Source organism: Phaseolus vulgaris, chromosome 5, assembly GCF_051622355.1.
Source record: "Phaseolus vulgaris cultivar YP4 chromosome 5, ASM5162235v1, whole genome shotgun sequence".
NCBI classification, from domain to species: Eukaryota; Viridiplantae; Streptophyta; class Magnoliopsida; order Fabales; family Fabaceae; genus Phaseolus; species Phaseolus vulgaris.
This window is the reverse complement of record NC_143502.1, coordinates 33,678,086-33,691,297: the sequence shown is the minus strand read 5'-3', so window position 1 is coordinate 33,691,297 and position 13,212 is coordinate 33,678,086. Positions and strand designations below refer to the sequence as shown.

The following is a 13,212-nucleotide window of genomic DNA, read 5'->3' as shown; positions in this document are numbered from 1 at the left end:
AAAACTCCCTACAAAAAATCCATAATTTTTTTGGGCTTTCATGGTATTGTTGAATTTGGAAGATATTTCTCGAAAATACCTTATGCATTCTACAATTTGAAATATATTTTTTATTTAAAAAAATTAATTTCAAATTACAAAATTCGAAAGGTATTTTTAAATCCGAATCGTAGAATTCGTAATACTCCTTACTAATATATATATGATTGTAAAATCCAAAAGTTATTTCTGGATAAAAAAATACCTTTCAGATTATACAATCCAAAATGTAATTTTAAAATGTATTATGAATTACACAATTCATAATATATTTATGGATTCAAAATTACCTTCAGAATTGTACTATCCAAAATTAGATATTATAGTAAGGTGTAACCAATTTTACAACTAACAGAAAACTCTAATATATATTCCGAAGTGTAAAGTTGGAATTAAAAAAATATGGACTTAGAAAGAGAAGGTATGGAGGAGATGTAGAACGAATTTGCCTTATATTTTCTTTTTATAATGTAAAATTGAAAAACAGTTTACTAAAAAAGATAGAGAAATCATTCACACTAACAAATGAAAGAAAGGTTTAGTTCTAAGCATTTCCAGATCAAAACAGAAAATATATAAAATTATAGTTTCATCCTCTCATAATTAATGCCATCAGACAACGACATACAAACAATCAAATTACCTGCCATATTGTTTGTTTCATTTGGAACGATGAATATTAATGACAACACTTAAATGTCAAGCTTTGAAGTGAAGAATATCCCAACCTAGCTAGGTTAGTTAGAGACTCTTAGACAAATAATAATTTTATACTTTTTGCAATGTTTTCCCTTAACATAATACTCAACAAGAAACATTCATGTTCTACCTCAATCTATAATAGCATATATATATATAACCTTTTGATTAATTATGTAATCAATTTATGTTGAAAATTTTGAATGTCATGTAAAAAAAATAACAATAATACAAAAAGGATGTGTATTATTCTGTAAATCATGGATTGCCAGATACATGCAAAGGTGTCACAACATTTTTCTTTGGACTGGTTTTTCAAATAAATGATTCCATAATTCAAACAATGATTGATTATGAACGGATTATGATCTATGACTTAACCTACCTTTACATGTGATGCCAAATTATTATATAAATATTTTATATAACGATATTATTCTATTTCGAGATTGTTACTGAGAAGTAAGAAAATATTCTAAACAAACAATTTCGAGTAAAAACCTGAATATTAAATTAAATTAAATACATAAAAAATATTATTATCATTATTATATAGAACACTGGTACATATAATTTTGTCACAAAATTCTGATTCGAGATTAATGGCATATTAAAGAAAGACTAATTTAATGGTACCTATTACATTGAGATGGGAGAAATACACCATTAATATATTTATTTATTTTTAACACAGAGTTGTTCTTTAAAAATACTGAGAGAGTTGAAAAATACAATATAAATATTATTTTCAGTACAGAGTGATACTGAGAGAGTTGAAAAAAAAATTTCAAAAATAAATAATTAAGTAATACTATTTAGCGCGTTGAATGATACCTTAATAGAGAGCGTGAGCAATGCGTTGCTTATGTCCGAGCGGAGACCGTGAGTTTTTTTTACTAGAAAGACCAAAACCCAGAAAACTAGTTCACAACCAACTCTGGGACAATCTCTCAGAAGCAAAAGTTTGCTCCAACCAAAATCCGAAACCATAATTTTTTAATTGTTATTACTAGTGATCGTTGATTAGTACAACTTAAGTTAAATTTGGTGCAAAGCTAAGGTGGTGAAGGCATCTTTTTTGCTTCAAAAATTGCATTTGGTGATCAATTAAGTCGTTGGTCTTTCGCTTTCTCTATCTGATCAAGCTCCACCTGACCCTTTTGACTTCTTTTGAAGCAACCCTTTTATCGTTGGCTCCTTTTTAAGCTATTTGCTATGGTGGGTCTTGGGTTTTTCCCCTGGGTTCCCTCTGTTCAGCTTCGACTGAGAAGTGGGTCCTTGAATTGGAGCTGAATCTTGGGGATTTGATATGGTTGCCACTCAAAGACTGCAGTTTTCTTTGTGGAAGAGGAGGAGGGGGCTTGGATTTTTGTTTCAGATTGCAGTTGGGTGGTGGGTGGTTCTACTGTTAGTTAATCCTGTGGCGGGTCTCAGACCCTTGAGGGAGAGAACTAGGTCCTGGGATGACGAGGTTTGTTTAGGAGCTTGTCTTTAATTTCAGTTTTATTTAATGAGTATGTTAATTGAATAATTAGGATGCACGTGCATTTGATTTTTTTTTTCTTGAAGTTGTAATGTTGAAGATGTGTGCCTGCGTTTTTAATTGTTATCAGTCAGGGATTGCATTAGCTGCTGTTGCTTTATGCAGTTGTGATTTGTGAAAGTAGACTAGACACTGGGAACAGGAAATTTGAAGTTTAGTTCTGTTAAAACTGATGTTAATTGAGCGTGTTTAGAATGTTTCAACCTAGGGAGAAGAGTGATTGGTGTTCATTTAGTTTGTTCAGAATGTTTATACATGCTATTGGGAGAGAATGAGTGAGGAAAAGAATAAGGAAAGTGCTGCGTTGACAAGGTACTTAAATTTTTATTTATAGAATTGTATGCCAGTGTGCTTTAGGTATGTTTTTTGGGGGTTTACATGGTACTTTTTGCATAAAATAGTCATACATTTGAGTTTACCTTTCACATGTAACTCATAAGGTGTCCAGAGATGAAATTTCATCTCAAATTCATTAACCCCAAGACCATTCATTATTATATCAATATATATGCTATTGTAGATTTGTATATTGGGAGCAATCATAATTGGTATTGGGCATTTGTAAAATTTCTTTTTCCTGTCCGAATAGTACCTTTCTGCCCAGTTTTGTAGTTAAACAATGTTTTTAGAAGATGTATAAAAGGTAGCTAAAGAACATTGAATCTTCAAATGAAAAATAAATAATACATTTGCAATCTGGTTTATGGTAAAGGATGGAGGATATTGTTGTCTTTTCACTTTTACTGATTTATCATTACATCCAAGGATTTTCACTCAATTGTTCTTTAGTTTTACTGATATTAATTTTCCCAAACACTGACTTATGATTAGAAATTATTTGAATTGACAAATTGGGATTGTTATGATTGAGTCAAAATCTGACTGAAGGTGAACTCACTTCATTTGTATGTTGTTGATGTATTACTTTTCTCAGCAGCTGTTTACCAGAAAGGACGAGAGCAATTTAGGCCCATTTTCACAGTGGAACATAACAGGAACTTACAAAGGTTTGTAATCATTACTAACCTTAGTGTATGTGTGATTTTCTGTTATATTTGAGTTGTAGCTTTGGTTGGTTCTTTTTAGTGTAAGTACCTTGCTGAACAAATACTTCACTGATGTCTGTTCAGAGGATTTATGATTTATGATTGAATGATAACCAACTAACTCAGAGCTATCAAGAAGTTATTGGTTTATAATATTATTGACCTTTAAAAAACCTTTTCTGTGTCTGCTTGCTTTTTGGAATTAGTTAATACTTTAATTCTCTTTTTTTCTGGGATCAAATATGTTGCTAAATGCTATGGTTACCTTTTTGCCTATGTTTTACATTTCTTAAGCTGCTATCATTGGACAGAGCATAATAAAGGCTGAGGGAGCAGTATCCAGGCTTAAACTAGGCTGCATGTTGCCTCAAATTAACTAAACGAATTAAGACATTTGGAAAAATCATGTAATTTTGAAAGTAATTCTGTGAAATTTACTGAAATATGCTTCATTTCTAAATGGTGTCATATTTGAATAAACACTTTGTCCATTATCTTTATGTGGAATAAATTTATAAGTTGATTGAAGTCTGAGGATGTTTGTATGTTTACCACTTGAAATGCAGGGAATTGGAAATTTTTGGATACCACAAATGGCTCTTCCAGATTTCCAAACATCAGAAAAACAAATGGCAATTCTGTAATTGAGTTAGTCACTACTCCTACAAAGATAAGTGGAGTACATTATGTTCAGGTGAGATGTTGAACTGTATTGCTAATTTCACAGGAATTCAGCTTTTATATGTTGTATATTTTCTTATTTGTTCTACTTAAATCTTTATTCGTTTATTATGCATTTATTTAAAATATTAATGGCTTTTGCAGTTGCTTGAAGATATTAAAGTTCCTATGAATCTTGTCATTTTGTTAGTCTGAAGAACTAAAATCACTCTTATATTATTTCATTTACTAAACTGTAGTTTCTGCCCTTGTGAGGTCAGCTTGTGTGTTTTTTATTAGGTTGGCCTTTTATGGATGCTTAAGTGTTTTTACTAAATGGAGAGGGAGTATTATAAATTTATAACGCATGATAGATACACTTTCTTAATAAGTCAAACTTGAAACAGGCTGACCTTGATTAGAGAAACTATCTATCTGTTTTCTTAATGCCGGAGTTCTGATGATTATGAACTTTGTACACTAGTTTGTTTGAAAATGTAAGTATGTGACATGTGATTATTAGTAAAGTTACATCTCTAATTTTGGCTAACCCTTTTTTAGGTTTTCATCTCTTGCTTTCTCTATCTCTAATTTCATCTTTTCATTTAACATTACATCTCTAATTTCTCCATTTTTTGAAAACGAACAGTTAAAACTTTTATGGCCCTTCTCCATTGAATGAAAATGCCGTTTTTTAGTTTTGTCATTGTAGTGCGTTTTACACTTATTTGGACAAGTATCTGCATTCATATTTAATGGTTAGAGAGGTTAAAAATCTGTAGGGGTCTTGGGTATCATTTTGTTTCCTGCGTCTGTCTCAGTTGCTGAGCCAAGTTTATTTTTTCATACTTCTAATATATTCACATACACATGCACAATAATCTAGCCTGAACTCTATATTGTGTATATCCTAAAGCAAACAATTGACTTCATCTCACTATAGAATAGTAGTATTATACTTGTGAAGAATGATTGACTTTCAATCATGTCCTTGTTATTTTTACTGTCTCGGTAAAATTGTCCTTATTCTTCTATAACAGTTTATTGTTTTCTTTCGTTTGTTTTGCATTAGGGGGTGGTTATATTCCATGATGTGTTTGACAATGAATACGATGTCAGTGGTGCCCAAATCAGAATAGAAGGTGTATACATATGGCCTTTTAGACAGCTTCGAATGGTCGCCAACAGGTAAATGTCATGGATATCATCAATGTGATGTGCAGACCAAATTTATATCGAGCTCAAATTGGTTTATAACTTTATATTGTCTCAATTGTTTAAAATTTAAAACTTATATTTGTCCAAATTTGACATTTCATCTTGAATCAGTTTTGTGCTTTGTTGCACTTGTTTAATTTTTTTGTTTATTTGATAGACAAATTCTGTTTGCAATGAACTTAATAGGCCAAGTTCTGTTTGAACCTGCTGAGGGAGATGGCCTGAGGCCATTGAAGGTTTTGTTAGAAAAAAATGTAGGCTGAGCAATTCTGTATTTAGCAGTTAAATTTTATGGTGTGACACTTATCATGTTATATATATGTGATATGACAGGCCTGCAGGAGATAGTCTATTGACGTGTCAGTTTGTTATTTGTGGTGTTTTAGGAGGAAATTCCTCATTAGGAGGAAACCCTTTGTAGTTGATGTACTGTTCTTAAAATCTGATCTATAAACCATTTTATGGCAGCATAATAACTTGAAAAGGATTAATATGAGTGAAAGAAGATTTTTATTTAATTGATTGATTTGAAACAGTACATCAACCTCTATATGTAAAGAACTCTAACCCTAATGTAATGATTACAAAATCTTTAGAATCTTCTATGAACTTCTAACAGCTTCTAGTAGTACACTTAATATCCTAGTAACAAAACACTTCACAAAAAAGAATCATAGACTCTTCACATGCCACTTTAAGATCATTTAGAATAATTCTCAACCATGACAATTCACACACCCCATGTGCCATAGCTCGGAATTCAGCCTTTGTACTAAACCTTGCAACAACATTTTGTTTCTTACTTCTCCAAGTCACCCACTTTCCACCCAAGAACATGCATTATCCTGAGGTAGATTTCCTCTCTGTGAAAGACCCTGCATAATTTGCATCAATATACACTTCCATTTTTTTTATTTTTCATACCTCTTGAATAGTAATCCACTTCCTGGACTTCTGTTCAAATATTGAAGGATTTTGTTCATAGCTTGTAAATGTCTCTCCCTTGGATCTTGCATGAGCTGACTAACTACACTCACATCATATGTTATGTCAGGTCTGGTGTGAGCTAAGTAAATGAGCTTCCCTACAAGTCTTTGATAATGGTCTTTATTTACATTAGAACCTCCTTCATCACTCCCAATTCTATGGTTTTGTTCTATAGGAACTCTAGTAGTCTTGCAATCAATCTTGTTTCTTTGAGAAGACCAAGGACATACAACAAAGCTCTGCCACTGCCGGTGACAAATGGCGGCGGAAGAGCAGTGCTAGAACCACAAGTTGGGTGCACTTCTGGTAACCAACTTCAGTAATCAAAGGAAATTGGTGCACTTCAAGAAACCCTAAAAAGGGACCGTAGCTAAGACGGTAAAGAAGAAATGCAGAAGCAGGGGCCCCAAGATCCTGGGAGCTCTGATACCAACTTGTAAAGGATTAATCTGAATGGAAGAAGATCTTGTATTCAATTGATTGATTTGAAATAGACATCAGCCTCTACATATAGAGAACTCTAACCCTAATATAATGATTACAAAAGAGATCTCTAAAATCTTCTAATAGGTTCTAGTAGTACACTTAATATCCTGCAAACCACAGAATATAACTGTTTCGGTGTGTTCAATCCTTGAGTCCAACTGAAATGCCTATATTTCCATAGAGTAAAGCTTACAATATCTGAATGTGCTGAAGAGTTTCTCTTGTTTCCTCATGTTGCAGTGGAAAAGAAGGGGAGTTGAATCAGAATGAAGATTATATTTTATCTAATCCATATCATCTGGTAACAATGTTTCTTCTTGCATCCTTGATCTTTGAAAGTTTATAATCTGATTACATTTCATGGCTTACAATAATCTTAATAGCACTTCGATTTTGGTGATCAATATCTTCCTGTTTTTAGACATTTTTTACTCTTTTTCATTGATATTTCCTAGTCCTAGATTTCAAGGAGAATGAATAGGTTCTATCCAAAAAATTTAATCATTTTCACGGGCTTGATTTTTTTAGAGTCATAAGCTTGCCAGTTAATGCTGATCCTTGCTTTGTTGGATTACTCATATTTTCTGTCAAACATTTGGAGCTGGAAATCAAAATATCTATGTTTTAATATATCCATCTAAATACCCTAATAAGATTCTCATCATACGAAGTGCAATCTTGCAGTTTAAAGTTTCCAGTAGCAACATTATTTAAAATTTCCAAATGTTAGAATCCTTTATCATCTTAAAAACTTGCTTAAGAGTTAGGACCATATTTGGGTTCTTTAAACTGGACACGAATGTAAATATTTTAAGTTGTACATCTTTCTTCATTTAAACAAATCCATTTGAAGAGAGTAGCAAATCCTTAATATTTTTATGTGAATTTAAACAAAAATGATCTTTCATAGTGGGGCTTTCTTAACAATATGCAAACAGATTGACCAGCTTTGCTCCATTGATGTTGTCCTTTTCACCATTACGTTGTGTTTCCTTTTTTTGTATGGAGGATTCCCTTATCCTTCAAATTACTTGTATTTCTCCCTCTTTGACTAAACAATTGTCTCTTATTATAAAAAAAAGTTAGCATTCAGAAATACTTATTTGCTTCGAATATGGCTTTTGTACACACAGCTTGGAGTTTTCTCATCTCAGGTACTACAAGATTCTTCGCGAGATAAAATGTGGAGAAGGAAACATTGTAATTTTTCTAAATACCAGTATACTTTTGAAGGCCACCCACCCCACTCCTTTTTTAGTTATAGCTGTAGTTACACCATTGACTTGGTGTTTTCCCATATTGGTTACTGCAGCTCTGATTCATGATGCGGAGAAACATTGTAATATTGAAATTGCTGCTCAGATTTCACGCTTGCCATCATCAAATAACGGTACTTGTGTTCTCCCTGCAAATGAATACTTTCTTCTAAAGTAAGGAGTACGTCATATACATGGATTGGGGATCTCTTTTACACTTATAATTTTCTCTTTTTTTGTATTATTTATCTTGTTTAGAAGGATTTCTTATAATCTTCGATTATACTCTTTTCCATTTCTAATAAAATAACTTCTTTTATAACCATTTTTTGTTGTCCACAGTATATGAATCCAATGCTATTATGAAACATTTCATCAGATTTAGTATTACCAATTGCTACGTATATGAATGTAAAATTATATGTGCATCGCTTAGTTTTAACCATTTTTTATCCATTGAGTGCATTCTTCATGTGGATTAATTACTTTTTATATTGTTGTTCTTTTGATTACTAAATTGTTACTTTATTTCTTACAGAGGGTGAACATGATCATTTTCATCTAGAAGGGTTAATGGAGAGCCCCTCTGCGGATGATGATGGGGACTGCTTCTCACCATTACTGTTAAATGCAACGTCTGTCAAAATTGAGGTCTACTATAACAAAGCAGTGAACTATACCTTGGTGGTTACTTTTGTATCCTTCAATCATGAATATTCTTACAGCTTTATGTCTCTGTCACAATCTGTTATGGCATGAGCTCCTTAATGTACATATGTCAGGTTTCTTTCTTGCAAGTCCTTCTATTAATTCGTCAAATGGAGCATAGCAGCACTCAATCTGTAAGAATTTGCTTTGGATTTTTTTTCTGAAATTTCACCTGCCGTAGGTTTAGTATTTAATGGAATCAATATAAAAAATTTCAATTGTTGGTATGAATGTACCAAAAACTATTTGAAAGTTCACATGCCATAGATTTCATAAATTTTTAAAAATGTACATGTGATTGTAGAAGATGAATATGATTTAGATATACCTTTACAGGGTGCTGCTAAAGTTTCAATACTAATGATTGGCCAGCAAGCAATAATGGATGCCTATCTTTGCCTTTTGCATCTCACTGCAGGAATACTAGTTGGTAAGTTATGAATTTCACAACTTGAGGTTGCTCTACTGACTATTCTCTCTCTCCCCTCCCAAACATAAATCCATTATGTTATTGGACTCTACCAGTTTTGGGGTGAAAAATATATTGAAGCTCCTTTCTAAATGGAAAAGGGCTCTCTAGTATTATTTTTCTGTGCCCTTAATTTTGTTGACTTAACCAGAAGGCTTTAGAAGTAATTTACCTTGTGACATTAGTGTAAGCATCCCAAACATTCATACCTAAAAACTAGTCCATTCCCTATAGAAAGAAGATTCCAGTTTGAACAATCCAATGCCTCCACTATTTATTACCTTATTTGCACCTTCTAACTATTAGAATAAAGAGAAACTGTATTGTGTTATTGAAAAACTGAAAGCCAAAATACAATAGAGTGAAGTCAGTTATATATAGGTGATATAGAGAGACTAACAACCTGTAACTAACAAGGAGTTAGTTACCGATAAATGCTGTCTGTCAATAGTCTTTCAGAAAAAATAAAAGTTCTAGTTACAAACAACAGTAGTAAAACTATACTCCAATACTAACCAGATATATTACCCGTTCTTCAGTCCCTGATACGACTCTTAGTTGTAGTGTACATATTACAGTATACAGCATCTAAAATAATTATTGTATGCAGGGTTTTTAAATATGTTTCCTTTTAAAAGTTCAACATTTTTAGGGGGTGCTGGGATGGGGTTGTTCATGGTATGGGAAGAGGATTATTGATACATATTGAATATGTTGTGCTGTGTTTCGTTGATTGTTGTAATGCGTAATGTAACAGAACAATTAATTGTCATTTTTTCTTTAGTGATTGATTATTCTTCTTTTGTAGTAGTAAGATTGTTTGCTGAATGGTTGTTGCTGCTTCCTGCGCTGCAGAATCATTGTTTAATGCTTTTGCAACTGCTGCATTTTTCAAGTTTGTGGTCTTCTCAATATTTGAGATGAGATATCTCCTTGCAATCTGGAAGGCAAGTAGGCCTTTGAGTAATGGTGAAGGTTGGGAAACAATGAGGCGAGAACTTTCAGTTTTATACAGTCGTTTCTGTAAGTACTCATCTAGAATTAAATTTTCTGTCCTGCTAAATGCTTGTCTGATCTCTTCAACATGAGTTTTCCTTTGTGTCATTGGCTCTCTAGGATGCATGATCAAGTTTTTTTATTTCCTGAGTTAAACTACTTTTATTGCTGTGTTACTGATCAAGATTCAATTACAGCTTTAGTTTATTTTTATACCAGAATAGAAAAACTATGATGCTTGCTTAAAATTTTAATAACTTCATGTTTTTTGTCATTTGAATTGCTCTTTAAAATGCCATTAAACAAGCAATAAATTTAATGTATTTTTTTGCTATTTATTTGGGCCAACGTAAACCTATGAACTTACACCATGCATTAACAGAGGGTCACCAAGCACTATTATAAATGAGCTAAGGAATGGTAAATAAATCTCGTAGTGCTGCATATATATGTTTTCATTCAAATTAATCCTTTTTATAGCTTAGATTCTTGGTGTTTTCATTCCAAATATTCTCCAACATATTTTCTATCAATACCTCTGAACTTTTGGTTTTTAACCGAGGAAAATGATGTCATGTAATCTATGTAACTGACCTCACCTACTTTGTTCTTGTTGTATATTCCACTGTAGAAGAATGCCTAAGAACTCTAGCTATTTGTTTCTTGTTGTTTCAACTAATGGAAATAATTCTTTCTTCTGAAAAAGAGGGGCTCAAATTTAACAGCTTAATTTCTTATGCAGATGGGATCTTGTTGGGAGGCATTCTACTCATGTATGAGTTCCATAATTATTTGAGACCTCTTCTTCTTCTTATGTACTCTTTTTGGATACCTCAGATAATCACCAATGTTATTCGCGATTCGCGCAAACCATTGCATCCTCATTATATCTTAGGGATAACCGTCACTAGGCTAGCAATCCCATTATATATTTTTGGTTGCCCTAACAACTTCATGCGCATAGAGCCAGACAAGACCTGGTGTGTTTGTTTGGCTGTATTTATTGGACTTCAAGCTGCAATTCTCCTACTTCAGCACTATCTTGGGTCACGTTGGTTCATTCCTCGTCAGGTTGGTCCCAACTACCTCTTCTCAATACTTTTATAACCAAATAACCATTAACACATTCACAATTCTTAAATATAGTTGCCTCTTCTAAAAGGTTGAGCTCAAACCGAGCATCGCATCATTTGCTTCATGTACCAAACCCCATTTAATGGGAAAATACTTGTTATTCTATATTTTAGTTGTAACCAGGTTCCGTTAATAATTTGAAGCATTTCATAGACATCCTTGACCCTAACCTAAGCATGATTATGTTGCAAAGAGTAATAACATTACATTATCCTCATTGTTTTGGAAACTGGTTCTAGGCTTTCCTAAGTGAATTTAAATAATCATCCAGCATTTTTGTTTTCTTTTCTCATTCTGAATTTGCATGAATGTTTCATCTTCATGGCTTGCAGATTCTCCCTGAGAAATACAGCTATTATAGGAGGTTTGATCAGGAAACAAGACATGCTACAGACTGTGTGATTTGCATGACAGCCATTGATATTTCCCAGCGATCTAATGATTGCATGGTAAGTGATTATGAATATGAAGAATAAATTACTCAACTTGCTCTCATTTCTTAATATTTCATACCATATAGCCTTATCTTTTTAACCCTTATAGTAACCCTTTTAATGGTTTGAAATAATTTACATGACACTTGGAGTTATCCAAAAAAAAACACATTATATCCTGTAGTACCAAGAAAAGACTACTAGTGTGCCATCTCAAGAAATATGAGGAGTGTATAACCATCATTTTTTCAATTCAAATTACAGTTTTACAACATGAACCTGTTCTAATTCAGAGTGTTACACAGGTGACACCTTGTGATCATTTCTTCCACTTTGGCTGTTTGCAAAGATGGATGGATATAAAGATGGAGTGTCCAACTTGCCGGCGGCCATTACCCCCTGCCTAGACACCTTTCTTCACTCTCTATGTCAATAGGATCAACTGACCCTGCTCAACGTCATAGTCTAGCATATGTTTAAGTGACCAAGTTTTACATTTAATATGAAATCACACTGCCTTTGGTGCTCAACCTTTTCTTCTCATGTTCAGGACTGAATGTTTCTTCTGCTCATACAAATTTTGTAATTTCATTCTGCCACCTTATCGCAGATGCCTAGTGTATGTAAATAATTTGGAAGGGCCATGAACATTAATTGTATTTTATTCTCAATACAAAATTTATTTTTATTCTTCCTTTGTTACTGTCCAACATGAAGTTATGGTCATTTTTTAGTCGTTTGTCATATCTTTTGAGTCCAATGGCAATCCTAAAAGTGTTTCTACTTGACTGCATCATTGCATCATAAATAAATACATGCTTAGTTTGCATTGGACAGAATTCAGTGTAATGGCACCAAGTGACTCAAACAACAAACTGTGTTAAGAGCATTTTCAATGGATTTTTTTTATCAATAAAAATAGTATACTAATGTAGATCCAATAAACAAATTCTTTAAAATAAATAAAGTTTCTTATATAAATAATTTTTTTCATTTTAAGGAAATCGTATTTCATGAGATCCAGATTAAAATAATATTCTTATTGGTAAAAAAATTTATAAGAAACTTTTATTGAATATGCTCTCACATTGGTTTGAAGTTTCATATTTCAGCATTTTTTTAATGCTTATCCATGATCTATATTTATAAATTTGTCGTAAGAAAATGTATGTAACTAGCTATTGCTGATGAAAAATAGAAAAAAAAACGTAACTAGCTAACAGTTGACAATCTATTTAATTTCATCCTTAGTTACTTGTCATATATCTTTTTTTTTTGTCTTTTGTATTGACACTTTTGTAATGATATTTACTAGACAAGTCTTTATCATAATGTTGTTTCTTGTAGTTTACATCTATATTAACTTTTACCCTTAAACACTTTACTCAACTTCCTTTTTGGTGATAAGTTTCTATTAGTGAAAACTCTGAATTGATAGACATTCAAACATTGGGGAATCCACCATCAAAAGCTAATCTTTTAAGGGTGGGTTACACAAGTGCTTCTATGCTTATCAATTAATATCAAAATTGGTTGT

At 32.4% G+C, this 13,212-nt stretch overlaps 1 protein-coding gene across 2 annotated transcripts; it reads left to right on the top strand.

The window, feature by feature from the left end:
* Positions 1-1,575: 1,575 nt before the first annotated feature.
* On the top strand, positions 1,576-12,372 carry LOC137835452 (transmembrane E3 ubiquitin-protein ligase FLY2). Of its 2 annotated transcripts, none has more exons than XM_068643973.1 (14): positions 1,576-2,209; positions 3,216-3,288; positions 3,894-4,021; positions 5,060-5,175; positions 6,919-6,979; positions 7,812-7,878; positions 7,991-8,068; positions 8,473-8,630; positions 8,717-8,776; positions 8,979-9,072; positions 9,967-10,134; positions 10,850-11,178; positions 11,574-11,690; positions 11,981-12,372. In XM_068643973.1, exons 1-14 carry the CDS (start codon positions 2,048-2,050, stop codon positions 12,080-12,082), a joined length of 1,713 nt encoding a protein of 570 aa, XP_068500074.1. In that variant the 5' UTR covers positions 1,576-2,047; the 3' UTR covers positions 12,083-12,372. The 2 variants fall into 2 exon arrangements, with proteins under 2 accessions (XP_068500074.1, XP_068500075.1); XM_068643974.1 differs by having other exon boundaries at positions 1,580-2,209; positions 3,219-3,288.
* The last annotated feature ends 840 nt before the right edge of the window (positions 12,373-13,212 follow it).